This window comes from Globicephala melas, chromosome 3 (assembly GCF_963455315.2).
Source record: "Globicephala melas chromosome 3, mGloMel1.2, whole genome shotgun sequence".
NCBI lineage: Eukaryota > Metazoa > Chordata > Mammalia > Artiodactyla > Delphinidae > Globicephala > Globicephala melas.
In genome coordinates, this window is record NC_083316.1 from 16,317,372 (window position 1) to 16,334,573 (window position 17,202).

At 34.3% G+C, this 17,202-nt stretch overlaps 1 protein-coding gene across 5 annotated transcripts in view; it reads right to left on the reverse strand.

The window, feature by feature from the left end:
* CDH18 (cadherin 18) overlaps positions 1-17,202 on the reverse strand; it is a 1,040,565-nt gene that overhangs the window by 235,423 nt on the left and 787,940 nt on the right. For all 5 annotated transcript variants that reach the window (XM_060295678.1, XM_060295679.1, XM_060295677.1 and 2 more), the window contains one exon: positions 5,843-5,962. In XM_060295678.1, the coding sequence (XP_060151661.1) occupies positions 5,843-5,962 (120 nt within the window). The remainder of the gene's footprint in view (positions 1-5,842; positions 5,963-17,202) is intronic.

Genomic DNA, 17,202 nt, shown 5'->3' on the forward strand with positions numbered 1-17,202 from the left:
TGAACCTAGGGGCAGGACAGGTATAAAGATGCAGACATAGAGACTGGACTTGAGGATATGGGGAGGGGGAAGGGTAAGCTGGGCCGAAGTGAGAGAGTAGCATTGACATATATGCACCAAAAAATGTAAAATCGCTAGTGGGAAGCAGCTGCATATCACAGGGATGTCAGTTCGGTGTTTTGTGACCACTTAGTGGGGTAGGATAGGGAAGGTGGGAAGGAGGATCAACAGGGAACGGATATGGGGATATATGTATACACATAGCAGATTCACAGCAGAAACTAACAACATTGTAAATCAGTTATACTCCAAGAAAGATGTTAAAAAGAAAAAGACTAGATTAATCATTTCAGTGGAGAATTAAAAGTGATAAAAAAGGCAATTTTAAAACTAAATAAAGGCTTCCCTGGTGGTGCAGTGGTTGAGAGTCTGCCTGCCAATGCAGGGGACACAGGTTATTGCCCTGGTCCGGGAGGATCCCACGTGCCACAGAGCGGCTGGGCCCGTGAGCCATGGCCGCTGGGCCTGTGCGTCTGGAACCTGTGCTCTGCAGTGGGAGAGGCCACGGCAGTGAGAGGCCCGCGTACCGCAAAAAAAAAAAAAAAAACTAAATAAAAAAATTACAATAAGCAAGAAAAAAATATTTATAAAGACAACTTTCTTTGAAATTTCAGAAAAGGAATTTACATAAGATTTAATAGTGGAACTCATTTTTTAAAATTTTGTTTGGTTATTTGGACTAAAAAATTCTTCCAAATGAAATTTTTTTTTTCTACTTTAGATGGACTCTTTCAAACTCATCATGGTGAACTATATAGTAATTTTGGAAATTCTTGTCAATGTTAAAGGAAAGATAGCAAAATGAGAGAACCTTACTGAGTACCTATGTTTTTCCAGTGACTGGATAAAGTAACAGCATTGCATTACCCTCCTCACTGGAATCGACATTTTCATTATAAATATACATACAAGGAAACTAGAACATAAAATTTAAGTAGCTTGATAAATTTACTATGGTACTAAGTACATCCTAAGATTTGACTATGAAGTATTCCCAAGTCTTTTTGGAATAACCCTTGGTATTTTAGAAAAATAATAAATATGAATTACTTCACTATACTAATTAAACTATAACATGACTAAATATTTGTTTTCATAGGAAGGACAAATAAGTATTTCTTTATTATATTTACAATAATGCCTTTTAAAAATAAGTAGTAATATTATTTGTGCCTTTAGAACCAATAGGCATCACTAGGTGTAGTGCATTTGATTTGAGGTCAACTGCCCTGTTCCCTGTGGAATGCATGTCATTAATGCAGAAAGGTTTGACAGACAAGAGATTTGAAACCAATGTCTACCCTTTTTTAACATCATGTCACAGAAACATTCAAGTACTAAAGTGAACTAGAAGTGTTGAAAACAATCTGGTATGTTCTTTGTATCAATATATAATTAAAAGGTAGCCTTTCTAGTCTTACTATTCTTATGTATCTGAAAATTAAATGTAGGATTTATCAACAGAAATGTTTTAAGCTACTATATTTTCTAATTAAATATTCATTTTAAATAAGTAAAAATTAATAAAGATTATATGAAAAATGATTCACAATTTAAAATATAAGTGCATCTATATTAAACTGCATAAATGTGTCAGTAGTCTTTATTAGGTGTGTGGCAGAAAACCACTATTAGTGCCATTTATACAGAATCCAACATTGACTTACACTGATTTATGTTTCATATTAATTATGGTCAAAAGAGCTGGTATTCACCTCTGCTAGCACTGTAAACAGTTGTAAATAAAGAATAAATAGGATTTTGTAAACCTGCATACCCTTGTTTTCCCTGACATCAGGTTTTAATCCAGGTTTTCATGTTTCCTGAATTGACCATAAAGAAGATTCAACACATTTCCGTGTGAAATAGGTACAGGCATACTTTAACATATATGTACCAGCTAAAATAACAAGAAGTATTTCATAAGTTGTGGACTATAAAACAGCTAGTGGAGAAAATCATCAAGTGGCTATAAATACCACGACCATTAAAAGATATGCATTCTCATTTAAAAACCTCATACCTGCCTTTTGTGAATCCTCCATTCTAAGACCCTGGAAAGAAACATGGTAGGTTTCTGGTTTTGTCTTCGACCTAAGTCAAGGGAAGTAGTTATTTTATAGCAACTCACTCATCAAGCTTCTATTATCACCTCCTGACCTAAATTTTGTAGTTTCTAAAGAAACAAAGAGTTCTTGTACACATAAATTTATTTTTAAAGCAGTTGACAGTGTATTAACTGGAGTACGATTGAGATTTGAGTTGTGTTAATAAACAACCATAAGCTCAGATTTCTCTTCACTTCAGTTCTCTGACCACTTCATATGGCTTTCTTATTCAGCTGCCTTCCTCAAAATAACTTGCTTAGGGTCAGTAGTTTTCATAAACATTAAAATGGTTCCTCCATACAATAACTCTAAAAGTGTTTTCTTGCTGAATTAAAATGAATATATTTAAGTAGAATTATCCTCATAAAGCCTATATTAACACGATTTCTACATGAGTCTGGCTGGAAATATTACATGTCTTTTACAATTCATTGTCATCTCAGTTATTTTTTCATAGCCTTCTGTATCTTTCAAATAGTAGTTAATGTTAAATCACTCATTAATGGGTATTCCTCTTTTGTTGTTATACATTAAGCAAACATCATGAAATAGTTTCTGCAACAAAACTTATTTGAAACAATAAATTATTCACAAGATTTATGTTTCATCATATTGATTAATGGGATTCCAGTAGAAAACAATACATACCTTATTAAACAAATTGTGTATAGTATAGTGACTCAAGAACCACAAAATTATTTTCTCTGGATATAGTAATTCATACATAGTTAATATAATAGGAAGCAAGGCCTCATTGGCAGCTTGTCATTGGAAAATTAGGTTAAGTACCAAGATGTACCTTTTAACATGATGGAAACAAGGCAATCCAAAGTCCTGATCTTAACCATAATCACTCACAACTCTATTTGGGCACAAAAGTTCTGATTTATTATAATTTGTCTTCATCGAAAGTACTAATTGGAAATGTTATCATATAGTCATGTTAAATGAAAGGATAGAATTAAAGTATTACTATTAAAATGTACATTTTTAAGTAACTACTATCCCAACATTTATTATATAACATCTCATCTATAGCAACTGATTCCTTAGTTCTAAGTATGTTTGTATTTTATTCCAGTTATTTAAGGCACAATTTTCACTAAATTCATTAGTTCTAAGGATGTTTAATTGCATTGTAAGAGGTCTTTTAAGCTTAAATTACCAAAAAAGTCTTAGCTTTGAAGAGAATACTCAGCATTTTGTTTTCTAATCACTCTTAGCACTTTCTACAGACAGCAGGCTAAGAGATTTGCATATTTAAACAATCTTTGTAGTAGAGCATATATCCGTAGACTCCCATGATGCTTCAGACAATACAATATTGAAATTAAAACATATCAACATGGAGGCATACACTTCATTCAATAAATCATTTTGCTTAAAGAAAGGAAGAAAAAATTGTAGGAGCAAAGATCATTTCAATAGAGCAGTACCTGAATAGCAGCCTATTTATATTTAAGATAATTATTTTTGTTTCCTGAAGTACTTAATTAACCCATAATAAATATGTACAACCAAATGCAATTTTTATTTGAATATTGTGTTTGATGTATTTGCTTCACTAAAACACAAGCTACAGCAGAGTCTAACACTAGTCAAGTCTTGTCCTCAGTGGCCTGCTTTCTTTGTCCAAAGTAAATATGCATGCACACACACACACATGTGTGCATGTGCTCACACCAACACATGCAAACACTCAGACAGATAACTCAAACATACACTAACACACAGAATTTGGTATTTGGTATTAAAGAAGATCAAGAAGTGTGTGGAGAGTTTTAAAATCCATATAAGATGTCTATACCCTAGCCATGTTCTATTAAGTAAATATAATATTTATGTATAAATAGAAATTTGGCTTTCTATAAGGACAGTTGAGTAAATCGAGGTATGTGTGCATGTGTGTGCATGCATGAACATGTCTTTGTGCAATCATAAAACAAGGTAACTGGAATGGTCTCCTCATTTCTTTCCTTCAGGAAGATGCATATTTAAAGTGAGAAATACACATCTTTCTTATATAAAAGAACCATGGTTATTGGGAAAGTACCACAAAATGAGCAATGCTATTGTCAAATAATGATTTGGCTTAAGATTTTCTATCACTACAATGGCTACCATATTACAATATGTAAGTGCATTAAATCAACATTTTGTACCCCTTAAATTTACAGTGTTATATGTCAAATACACCTCAATAAAAAATATTTTCAATTAATTTAAAAGTCTCCTACCAGAACAACATGCATGTACATATATATATGTGTATATATATATGTATATGCATATACATACATGTATATATGTATATATACATATATAGAGAGATATATATAATTTTTGTCCCAGAATTTTGATTATTTGGTTAATAAACAATTTTATTCTAACTATTCAGCAATAGCTTAGTACTACAAGAACTTATATATCTCATATTCACTTTAGGTCACATTATGTTATTTATTTTTATTATCTCCCAATTCTTATTTTTTATTTCACTTAATTAAATATTATAATTAATTTTATAATTGTAATGCATATAATATGTGGATATATATGTGTATATTCTTCATTTACATATCTATATCTATACACCTTTTTCATTCTTTTCTTCTTAAATTATAGAAATTTAAGGTGTTAAGCAGTATGTCTGAGATCTCTTCCTGCCCAGTGTACTTTGTGTTGGATTGCACCAGGGAAAGAGAGAAGGCACCTTCTTGTAAACAGGAAAATGACAATCCTCCTAGCAACCTCACTGCCTGAGACAATGGTTAATAAACTGTAATCTGTAGACTTACTGAGCAGGGTTCCCTGAAAAATTGTTGTAAGCTATGTAACAATATGAGGATAAGGGGATATTTATGACCAAATATGACTCTTCTGTGTTAGTTATGTGGCAGTGCCCTTTACTTGAAGATCTCACATGTTAACTTGATTCAGAATTCATCTCACATGACCAGAAAGGACCCAGGAAGCTGCAGGAATATCCTGGACCTCTCTCTGCTCCATCTGTGTCTCCTGATTATGTACGTTCTTGAAACTGTTTATTAAACTTGAAACACTTCATACTGAACATTTAGCTACATTAAAAATGCGTTTATATTTAGCTTTAGCTGAGTTTCTATTTACAAATTGTTTGTCAATAAGGCCATGAGTTTTTGTGGTTTTTAGACTATGCTGCTATAACATAGCCCTAAAATGAATTTTTGAGTATCTTTCATTTTCATTTTGGCATCACATAATATAATATGATATGATTATTTTGGCTACAGAAAAGAGAAGAGGTGAAGCAGAATTCACATTTTTCCTTAACAAATGCTTGTATGTGTTTGGCTTTATTCTCAGTTAATTTGTTTTACGTAACACAATACTTGAGGGCTGAAGCATTATGTAACCTCTGTTTTAAATAGACAGCATTTATTTAAATGTCACAGAAATATGCAAATATAAGAAGCATTTTACTGGTATGGATATAAATGATGGATAATCATATATTAAGGAGAGCTGTTAATTTATCTTCAATTATTCAATCACATTGTTTTACAAAAAGTGAGGGCATTTTTTAATGTGCTAAAATAACAATGTCTGATGTAGAAGAGTACATAGACATGAAAATATTGCTTTCTTTTATTGTAGCATGCATCTGCACACAAATTATCCTTAAAAACACTAACCTGTTTTAGGGTCTACAGAGAAGTAGGGCTGTCCCTGGAGAATGCTGTAAACCACCCGAGCACTGTTTCCATAGGTAGGGTCATCTGCATCAGTGGCTGTCACCTGTAGAACAGAGGTACCTGTGCATTCAGGAAAACAAATTTTAGTGTGTGATGGCATTAAACACATGATTAATTTGTATACAGAAAAAGGTAATGCTGAAATACTTATGGAGAGTGATAATTTCTTGTATTTCTTAGATTTATCTCTCAAACACGGTCCCTGCTTTCTTTCCGTGCCACTAACTGTCCTAAATGAGAGCCCAGAATGGAGTGTTTGGTTTAAGATAGTTTAATGTGATTCTTTATATGCTGATACCATTATAAAGGGTCTCTTTTAACCCTCACATAATCAGCGTCGGGTTGGGTCAATGCTCAAGAATCAAATAGGTGTTAACTGGGGATAAAAATCAAAAGTATTTTGAGACTGTACAGTTGACTATTGAAAAATGCTGGGGGTACTGACAAATTTCAGTTTTTAATTTTAGTAGTTAAGTCTATGATTTAGGTCTGACACACCTACTAAGGGTCTAATATCTACTTAACTACAAAGTGTTTACTTCTCTGTTGGAATTCAGACACAACTTTAAGCAAAACTTTTTCTGTACCTTCAAAGGATCCTAGAAAAGTTAATAGACTTAGTATGCCAAGTTCATTTGACAATCCTTATTAGTAGAACATAAATGTACAGTTGGCCCTCCATATATATGGTTCCACATCCACAAATGCGGCCAACTGTTGATTGTGTACTATGTTATGATCTGCTGTGGTTGAATTTCTGGATAATGGAGCCCACGGATATGGATATGGAGGGTCAGCTATGGGACTTGAGTATCTGCAGGTTCTGGTGTCCATGGGGGTCCTGGAACCAATTGCCTGCAGATACTGAGGGATGACTGTATAAAGATTTTTAATAAAATGCCATGATTTTGGCCTCTAAATAGTATTTTTACATTGAGATGCTAAGCAAAAATATAACTAGTAATTATGCACACTCAGAAGAAAAGGACTGTGTGATACCTAAGAGAAATTTCTAATTGTGGATAATAAAACATAATGGTGACACCAAATTCTGGCAGGATATTAGGCCTCTCATACACTGCTGGTGGAAATGTAAGTTTAGAAAATTCTTAAATAAACAAACATACATGTACCATACAATCCAGCAAATTGTACTCTTGGGCATTTATGCTAAAATAATAAAAATATACGTTCACATAAAAGCCTATTTACAAATATTCACAGCAACATTATTCTTAGTAGCACCAAACTAGAAGAAGCCCAGATATCCTTCAACGGGAAAATGGTTAAACAAACCATGGTACAGTATTACTATGGAATACTACTTAGCAATAAAAATGAACAGAATATTAATATAGGCACTAACTTGGATAAATCTTCAGGGAATCATACCCAGGAGGGGAAAAGACAATCCTCAAAGGCTATATACTGTATGATTCCACTTATTTAACATTCTTGAAGTGATGCAATTTTAGAAGTGGATGACAGATTAGTAGTTGCCAGAGTCTGGGAAAGAAGGAGTGGAAAGGGGTGGGTTTGGTCATAAAAGGGCAACATGAGAGATAATGAGGGTGCTGGAATTGTTCAGTATTTTGATTATGGATATGTGCGAACTAAACACATACATACACTCACAAGTAAAACTAGGGAAATCTAAATAAAATTGGTAAATAATTTCAATAGCCTGGTTATGATATTGTTTTATATTGGATATTTTGCAGGATGTTAGCAAGGGGTAAAATTGGGTAAAGGGTACAAGAAATCTATATCGTTTCTCATGAATGCATGTGAATCTATGATGACCTCAAATTTTAAAGTTTAAAATGTATATCTTCTTGCTTCACTGTTAGTCCATTTTTAGACAGCCTTATTTGGGCTTGGATGTGTACCATAATTTTTCTCATTATAGCACTATGATATCTGGCTTGATAAACTTTCCAGAGCTAGTCACATGTAGACTACCTCTTCCATGACTAAGTATAATAATTACTATAGAACATTAAAGACTTCTTCTGTGACGTCTCAACACCTGTTCCATACCCATATTCATCTCTCCAGCTTGTTCAGAGAATACCAGTAGGTAGATATTTACCCAAAAATGTTGGTTTAGGAGGGAGGCATTTTCATTTGGTACCTCATTGAAGAAACTAAAATCTGTAGTAGGTACCCACATCAGACTCTAAAATGTGTAAAGAAGCCCATACTATGGTTAAAATGTTATAAAATTATACCAGTCAAATCTTTGATCTTATAGGAAAAATGCTGATCATACCGGGCATACAAGAGTTACTAGGATTCAAAAAAAAAAAAAAAAGTATAGATAGAAATCAGTAAAATAATGGCCATCTTTTAAGAAACCACAGTTGTAAAATGCTCAGGTTTTAAAACTTTCTGTGGCCTTACAATAGTGATTTAGGTCTAAATAATTTTAATGTCTAAACTGTAGCCCCACAGCAACCATTCCATGAAGAAAACTGGGAAAGGCAAATAGTGCAAGATCACACATCATTTAATGTGACAGGCCGGACCATTACAGGAAAGAAAGAGTGCTCTGCTTGGCTTGAGCTGTCTTTAAAAGCCCAGGCTTGTTAAGTGAAAGCTGCGATGCATGAGTGGAGTGACAAATGAAATAAAGAAAAAGGAGAAAAGGAGGAAGAAAAGAAATAAAAGTAGTATGGTGGTGTTGACTAAGTGATGGTTTAAAGTACCGAAAAGAAGTGGGCAGAGCAGAAAAGAGTCCCAGAGGAGAGAAAGAAAATATACTAACTCTCTATCTACTGTGGTCAAAAAGTATGGTCATTATCAATCACAGACACCTCTGTACCATTGGTCTCAAGGGTAGTGGGCAATTATAATTGTATGTAAAGCAAAGAACAGTAAATTACCTCTATCGTATTTGGTGGCCTCTGAAGGAATCAGTCTGCCACTTTGAGTAAACAGATTGCTGGTTGAAGGGAGCATAGGTATATGCACAGCCCAACTCAACCAAAAATCAACCTGCCCCAGAATACAGCAGGAGTGAGTTAAATAGCAGGGGTGGAAAATAAATTGTTCAAAGATTCGCTACCAAGGAGTTCTAAACCAAAAGGAAAACATTATACTTATTTTATTTTCCTGTTTATTTGAAGGTTTGATGGGAACATTTTAAGAACCATTGGTGCTTTTGGAAGTTCTTTTACATTAAGGAAAAAAAGGTTTTTTTTTTTTTTCATTAGAAATATATAAATAATAAAAACATAAAATGCCTTAGGATGTGTGTTATGAGTTGGACTGTTTTCCCTCAAAGTTCATATGTTGAATTTCTGAACTCCAGTTCTTTAAGAGGTGATTTTATTAGGAAATAGGGTCATTATAGATGTAATTAATTAAGACGAAGTCACACTGCAGTAGTTTGGGCCCCTACCCTAACATGACTGGTGTTCTTATAAAAACAGGAAATTTAGAGGGAGACACACACACACACACACACACACACACACACACACACACATACACACACAGGAAGTACATTATGTGAAGATGAAGGCAGAGATCAAGGTGATACCTGCACAAGCCAAGGTAAGTCAAAGACTGCCAGCAAAGCACTAGAAGCTGGATGAGAGGGCTGGAGCAGATGCTTCCCCAGTGCTTGAAGATGGAACATGGCCCTGCTGATACCTTGACCTCAGGCATCTAGCTTCAGGAACAGTGATACAATAAACTTGTGTTAAGCTACCCAGTTTGTGGTCCTTTGGTGCAAGCAGCCCTAGCAAACTGATACATTGTGCTATGGCTGCAGTGGAAGGAAGTGACATTTACTCTCAGAATTTATGGTTGTTCTTTGACTCTGGACAAGAGTCTGAAGTTACAAGCCAAGAAAAAAATGATTGATAATATCCTAGACTATTTGATGCCAGAACATCAAAAAGGAGATAAAATCAAAAGTTAATCTCACAAGTAGATAAAATTAAATTAGGTAGGAATTAATGGTATTTGATTTTTTTCTGAATATTAGGCATTACTAGTGATCCACCTATTAGCATTCTAAGTAAATTAATTAATTACATTGGTCATTTTAATAAAGACTTTTTTATTCCTGGTTAAAAGTTTAAGTGAAAAAGAAATTATTGGTATGGATATATCTATGTCTGAGAAAAGTATCCCACATTGGACAATTCAATTCCTTTATTCATGCTATGGGCCCTAACTGTGTACATAATAGAAAAGAGAAAATTGTTATCCTCTACAGTGCTAGATTTCCAAAGAAAAATACGTAAAGATACCTAAAAGTCCATGATTCCATTAGAATATTAAAATAAGAATCTAATTTTCTCTGGAAATTATTATATGGATTTGGTCAGTAGATATTAAACCAACAGTCCCTTCCCTATATAACTGGCTTCCAATCAAAGAAAACTTTAAAAAGCGCTATATAAGCGTTTTTAATTTTTACAACTGTTTTCATTAAAAACAATAACCACAGAAACATTGCATCTTAAAGTTTCATCGGCTATTTACTGTACAATATTTTCACGTTAAATATTTCCTACGGTGCACACTTAGCTAATCCCATGCTAGGGTTTAGAGCCTCTCAGCTGATGTTTGAAACAAATATGAAAAGATTCAAGTACATACAAAAGCTTTCAAGATCTCTTTTGTACAATAAAACGTGTCTTGTTTCCTTTTGGGACTGCCCTGTGTCAGTCTTTCCATGTGGTTTCTTTTTGTACTACTGTTTTAAAACAGCGCACATTTTGTAACATTACATATCAATGAGAAACAGAGGGGACTTTCCCGAAAGTCTCCAAAGATCAATTTGAAATATTTAATAAGGCATTTTAATACCAAACAAATATTCTCTGAGATTGCAAATCATTATGCATGACTTGTCAGGGTTCACAGCTCTGTTAAAATCTCAAGTGGGGGCTTCCCTGGTGGCGCAGTGGTTGAGAATCTGCCTGCTAATGCAGGGGACATGGGTTCGAGCCCTGGTCTGGGAGGATCCCACGTGCCACGGAGCAACTAGGCCCGTGAGCCACAATTACTGAGCCCACGCGTCTGGAGCCTGTGCTCCGCAACAAGAGAGGCCACGACAGTGAGAGGCCTGCGTACCACGATGAAGAGTGGCCCCCACTTGCCACAACTAGAGAAAGCCCTCGCACAGAAACGAAGACCTAACACAGCCATAAATAAATTCATTAATAAACTCCTACCTGCAACATCTTCTAAAAAAAAAAAAAAACAAAAACTCAAGTGAATTAACATTGAGCAAGAACTCTAAGTAAAAATAAGCTGGAGATTTATGAAGGCTGAGAGTACCTCTCTGAAGGAATCTCTTAGGGCTTAATTCCCAGAAGATTTTTCCAGGGACTGTGAAAAAGTAATAGTCATCAAGGTACAACTTAAATTTCATTCCTCACAGGAGGACTGTAATTTCACCAACAGAGAAATAGCGCAGTATTCCAGTCATGGTGTAATTTTATAAAGCCTTGAGTACTCACACAAGAGTCACTGGATTAAAAAAATCCTCTGCAAGTACACTTATGAATCATCTGGGTAACAGAGCAGAATTCACTATTTTAATTGTATATTTTCAATCACAGCTATTGTTAGTTTCTGTGTTCTTTCAATTAGATCCTTTTTATGGAACTACCAAATGTGAGATTTGACATTACTCAAGTAAACTTTTTATCATATACCATAAATGAAAAAATTAAGGAAAAATTATGTATTTAGTGCCAGTAATGTGGGATCCCTCTGCTATATGTCATTTAATTTAATAATAAGATAAATCCATTGAGAAAATTACACCCAATGCCATTTTACAGATGGGAGCATTGAGGTACATAAAGGTTATATAGTTAACAATTTGAGAAGGCAGAATTCAAGCTGGTCCTCTCTGTTTTGCTGTGACATTCTTTCGCATCTACGCCATTGCAACATTCAGTCATGATCTGTTGAGTGTTAATAGTTACAAGATCTTCTGCCTTGTTCTTGTCTGTTTCCTTGGTGGTATGTAATGCCTGTCCAGATGCATCTACTTGTAGAGAGGCAGCATTATATTTCACCCCACATACACACCATAGCCAAAGGCCAAGTCAGTAAATATATTTTGTCAGCAGAGTCTGTATATAAAATACTTAGGGGGAAGAAATCTCCAAGTACCGACAACAGTGATGTACTCTTCTGTAGCCTTATAGAATGCTCACAATTCTCTTGATTTCTGTACAGAGTAAATGGTTGCAGTAAAAAGTGACTTGACTATCATATCCCCACCAGTCTTACATATCTTCTAAATCCACTTGCATGTTGTCCTCACATTACTTTCCTACCCTGTTCTGATGTTTGTAGGAATCTAGCACCTGTCATTGACATTGATTAGTGTTTCCCATGTCTGTCCACTAAAACCCAGCTCCAGGGGTCAGGTAACACCACCCTCCCAGCCATAAGGATGCTCAATTCCTTCAGTGGTTGCCTCACAGTTCACCATTTGGCTTTTCATTTCTCCTACCATTTTTGTAACTTGTTCCACAGACTCAGTTCCTTCTATTGAACTACATGACGGTGGATTTGATTTTCCTGATTAAGCTCCAATGCATACAGAAGGTATTAACAAGTCTCTCCCCAAGTATCCTTCATATCTTTTCTGGATAATGACTATACTTTACCAAATATAAAGATTAGGTTCTGAACTTGACTCTAATATAGTTACTACTTTCAAATGAGAATCTGGGTGTTCTTTACATTCAATAACTTGAAATTACTTAACATATTGGAATGTGACAAATATATCATTTGGAGAGCTGTCTATTTTATGCAAAATTTTAAAATGAGAATTTCGGGGAGAATGTTTTTAACGTGGAGGAAAATTCATACATATATATACTCTATCTATCAATCTATTTACAGATATAGAGGAACAGTAATTCAATACTTCTTAAAGTATTCCCTAGTTTAGCATGTGTGATAATCAAGTGCACTGCATAATTGCTGATTTTATATCAATTTCTTATCAAAAATTATAATTTGTATCTATAAGTTGCTTCAATGCTCATGCTTTACAAAGTATTCCATTTAAAAAATAAGTTATTAACAAGTTCAGCATTTTTCTGAATAGCGCACTATTATTTAAACTGAATTTTCATTCAATGATAAAAACAAAAGCAGAAATAAAATCAAAACCAATAAACTATGAAACAATTACTAACAAACAGAATACCAGGGACAGAAATATTTTGTCCTTCTTTGCTCACAAAAGTTGCAATAATTTTTCAGAAGTGTTTAATAAAAGATTATAAAGTATATACTATATATTATATATACATATTTATGTATATATATGTGTACATATCCACTCACATAAACAACTGACATTCAGTCATGAATATCAATCATTGAGGAAATACAATAATTTCAATTTCTTTTTCACCAGTTAGCTGAAAATTTGATTTTTAAATATTTTAATAGCACAGTTTCCATATTTTACAGTAATCAAAAATAAAATGTAACAATACAGATATAAAATTAAAATCCTCTTTATTTCTTAGTCCCATACCTACTCCTACCAGATCTACTATTAAAAGTAGCAATATTTTCTTTGCCCTAATGTTTGTTCTTTCATTTTAATTTAAAATTTTCTGATTGTATCACAATTGAAAATTGTCATTGATCTAATTAAAGATGAAGAATGCACTGCATCTACATTACCTCCCAATATCTCTCCCCCACCATGCAATTTTAATTACTTATTAATTTTAATTATGGTAGCATTACTTTTATTATTATAGATAAAATGTTTAAATCCCTATCTCTTGTTACATTGATTTTAGGCAGCAGATGTTGTGCCTGTAATGATTTCTGAGGAAACATATATAATTCATCACCTTTTCATCTTTGATACTTTTTCAGTTATATATTTGAGGTCATTAGAAACACCTAAATGTCCACGGAGAGATGAATAGATAAGGAAAATGTGATACAGATACAGCTATATTTCAGCCTTAAAATAAGAAGGAAATCCTGTCATTTGCAACAACATGGGTGAACCTGGAGGGCATTATACTAAGGAAAATAAGCGAGACACAGAAAGACAAACACTGCATTATCTTACTTATATGTGGACTCTAAAATATTCGAACTCCTAAAACAGAGAATACAATGGTGGCTGCCAGGGGTAGGGCAGAGAGAGAGAAAATGAGGAGATGTTGGAAAAGGATATAAAGTTTCACTTATGCAAGATGAATGAGTTTTGTAGATTTAATGTACTGCAAAGTGACTATGGTAAACAATACTGTATTGCATACTTGAAATTTGCTAAGAGGGTAGATCTTAAGTCTTCTCACTACATACACACACACATTAAAAAAAGGAAGGAAAAAAGAAAATGGTAACTACGTGAGGTGATAGATATGTTAATAAGCTTGACCATAGTGATCACTTGACGATGTACACATACATCAAAACATCAAGTTGTACACCTTACATATATGCAATTCCTATTTGTCAATTATACCTCAATAAAGCAGAAAACATAAAATTTTAAATAGAAATTTAAAAAATGGATTTGATGTTTCCCCTGTTAAGTTGGAGTGCTACATCTTAATAAGTGTGGCAGAATGGGTTCATACATTGCCAGGCAGATCAAGGACTCTTGTGTCCCCAGAGGGAGGAGTCGTTTGCATCAGAAGCAAGGACTTTGTGATATTCACCTACTGGTAAGAGCTCTTTGATTCTTTTTTGTTCCCCTCTTATGTGAGTTTTCTGGTTTACTGGAAGCTATTTTCTGCTTCATCCTTATGTCCCAATAGCCCTATGTGAGCCATCCTTAGGAAAATCAAACCAAACCAAAATCAAAGGCTTTAAGGGTATAATAAAAACACATTTTCTTTGTATGTACAGAATAGGTTGAAAAAATTCTGCCTTGCTTTGAAATCTTTAATAAGTTGCCCAAGTGACTTCCTCTGTTTTTTAGTATTTACAGCGGATTTGGGGGCAGAACAGTTTTCACCTTTAGTGTTTAGGCCTGTAAATTTGATCTGTCTCTTTTACCCCATTCATTAATTTTTAGTGTTTTCAATGCTCTGGAATTTTTGGAATCTCTGGATTTATCCACTGTTGGCACCCTATCTTGTTATTATGATTTATTTTTGAAATACTTATGTATTTCAAACTACTTTTGGAATATCCTCTCTGAGGTGCCAAGGGGAGAAATATCAGAAAGAGTGGGTTAAATTATGTTGCAGTAACAATCCCTACATTTCAGAGGCATTAAACAATAAAAGTTGATTTCTCACTCACACTGCAAACTATGGTTGGGCTAGTGTTACTTTGCATCAAGTTATCCTCCCTCAGGGGCACTGTCTACTGAACTGCCACCCTCTACAATGTTGCTGTGGAACTTTGTTGAAAATGACTCTTTTGAATTGAAAATACTACACGATGTTTGGGGAAAATGGTCTTTATGATACAGTTACATAAAATATTTTATAATTATAGTTCTTGCTCTTTGGCTCATCTATATACAATGTTTCTTCCTGTTTTCTCTCTTGATGTATACCAAAACTAATTCCTGAGCTCAAATTATTTAAACATATGATCTAGATTATTTAAAATATACAAACATAAATATATCACATGCGTGCTACTTTGGTTCTGTACATACAGGTGTTTGCAAAGCACTCAGTCAGGTAAATCAAAGTGTAGACCACAGAGTTTTATTGCCTCACTAGGCTGGTTATATTATTATTATTGTATATATGTATATGTATATATATATAATTATACATAATTTTATTATAAAATGTGTATAAGTGTCATTTTGTGTATGTGTGAATATATACACATATATGTATATATGTATATATATATATATGTTTTTAAGGCTGAAAATTAAACCTGGTGGAAGAGGTTTATGAAATGTTGCTTGGAATCACCAAGGTTTCCGTGACTTTGTCAGTAGCTTCTTTAATCACACAGAGTGTAAATTTAGTTACAAAGCAATCCCAAGACTGGTGGTCTTACATCTCTTTGCTGAGAGGACAATACAGAAATACTCCTACTCAAAGCAATCTCTTTTTGTTAATTGTATTTATCTTACAGAATATTTTAAATTAAAGAAGTCAAACATGATCTTAGTAAGAAAAATATACCTCCTGTCTCATTTCCCTTAAGAAAAGCAATCATAGCAGTGTCTTACATGTCTTTTCATAACTCTCTCCACTCATTCAAAGGTCTGTCTTGTAGTCATGTACATACTAAACTGAACTCTACGCAGCTTTTTCTGTAATAACAGAACATGGCATGGAAATGTCCATGCCATCTTGGTAAATATAATTTTCACAGCTACATGATATTCCGTATTGTTTACTGATGTGCACTTAGATTCTTCTAGTTGAGTTTCTTTCTGTTGCTGATAACAACTTACCACAAACAGTTGGGTAAAACAAAAGCCATCACATGTTCTTATTTTTCTGTTTGCTTCTTCCTTGCCATATATACATGCCATGCTGTGATAAACTTCCAAAGCAGTGCCCCCTTCAGGAGGAACACAATTTCCCCAATATTTCATGGCACTTCAGTGTGATACAGCAGTGGAAGATTTACTGAGATCATTTAGTTAGACTTACACTAATGAACACATCATTGAGACTGGGGAAACATTCCATTGTGACGGCCTTAGTTAAATGGAACCATGGCTTGTATGATTCCTTTGTCAACAATTGTTCAGTGTACTACCAAAAATTCAATACTAATTTTCTTCCATGAAGAAAGTCAATGGCAAAGTCAGATTAGGATTGATTAGCTGAAATTTAATAGTAGATAACTCCAAGTCCAGTTCAAGATAGCAAAGGATGAAAATCCTCAGCTCACCTTCTCCCACGGACACACTAAAACTACAACCACATATAGAACAACTATCTCTGAGAACAACCTGAAGACCAACAGAACAGAATTTCTACAACTAAGGATTTAAGAAAAGGCCACATGGAGACTATAGGAGGGGCAGAGATGCAGTCTTGTGAAACCCATACCCCTGGTGTGACAATCCACAAGTGGGAAGGGTATCACAACTGCAGAGGCCTCCCTGAGGCCTGAGCCCCACACTGTGCTACCCAGCCTAGGAAACCTGCATGGAGAAGATGAGCTCCCATAATGTTTGGATTTGAAAATCAGTGGGGCTTACGTCTAGGAGAGCCAGAGGAAACTGATACATCGCTAACGAAGACCTTACATACAAACTTACTCACCCCAAGTTCTAGTGCAGAGGCAGCAGCTTAAAATGTGCCTGGGTCATGTGAGAAGGAGATTCATTGACTAATTTT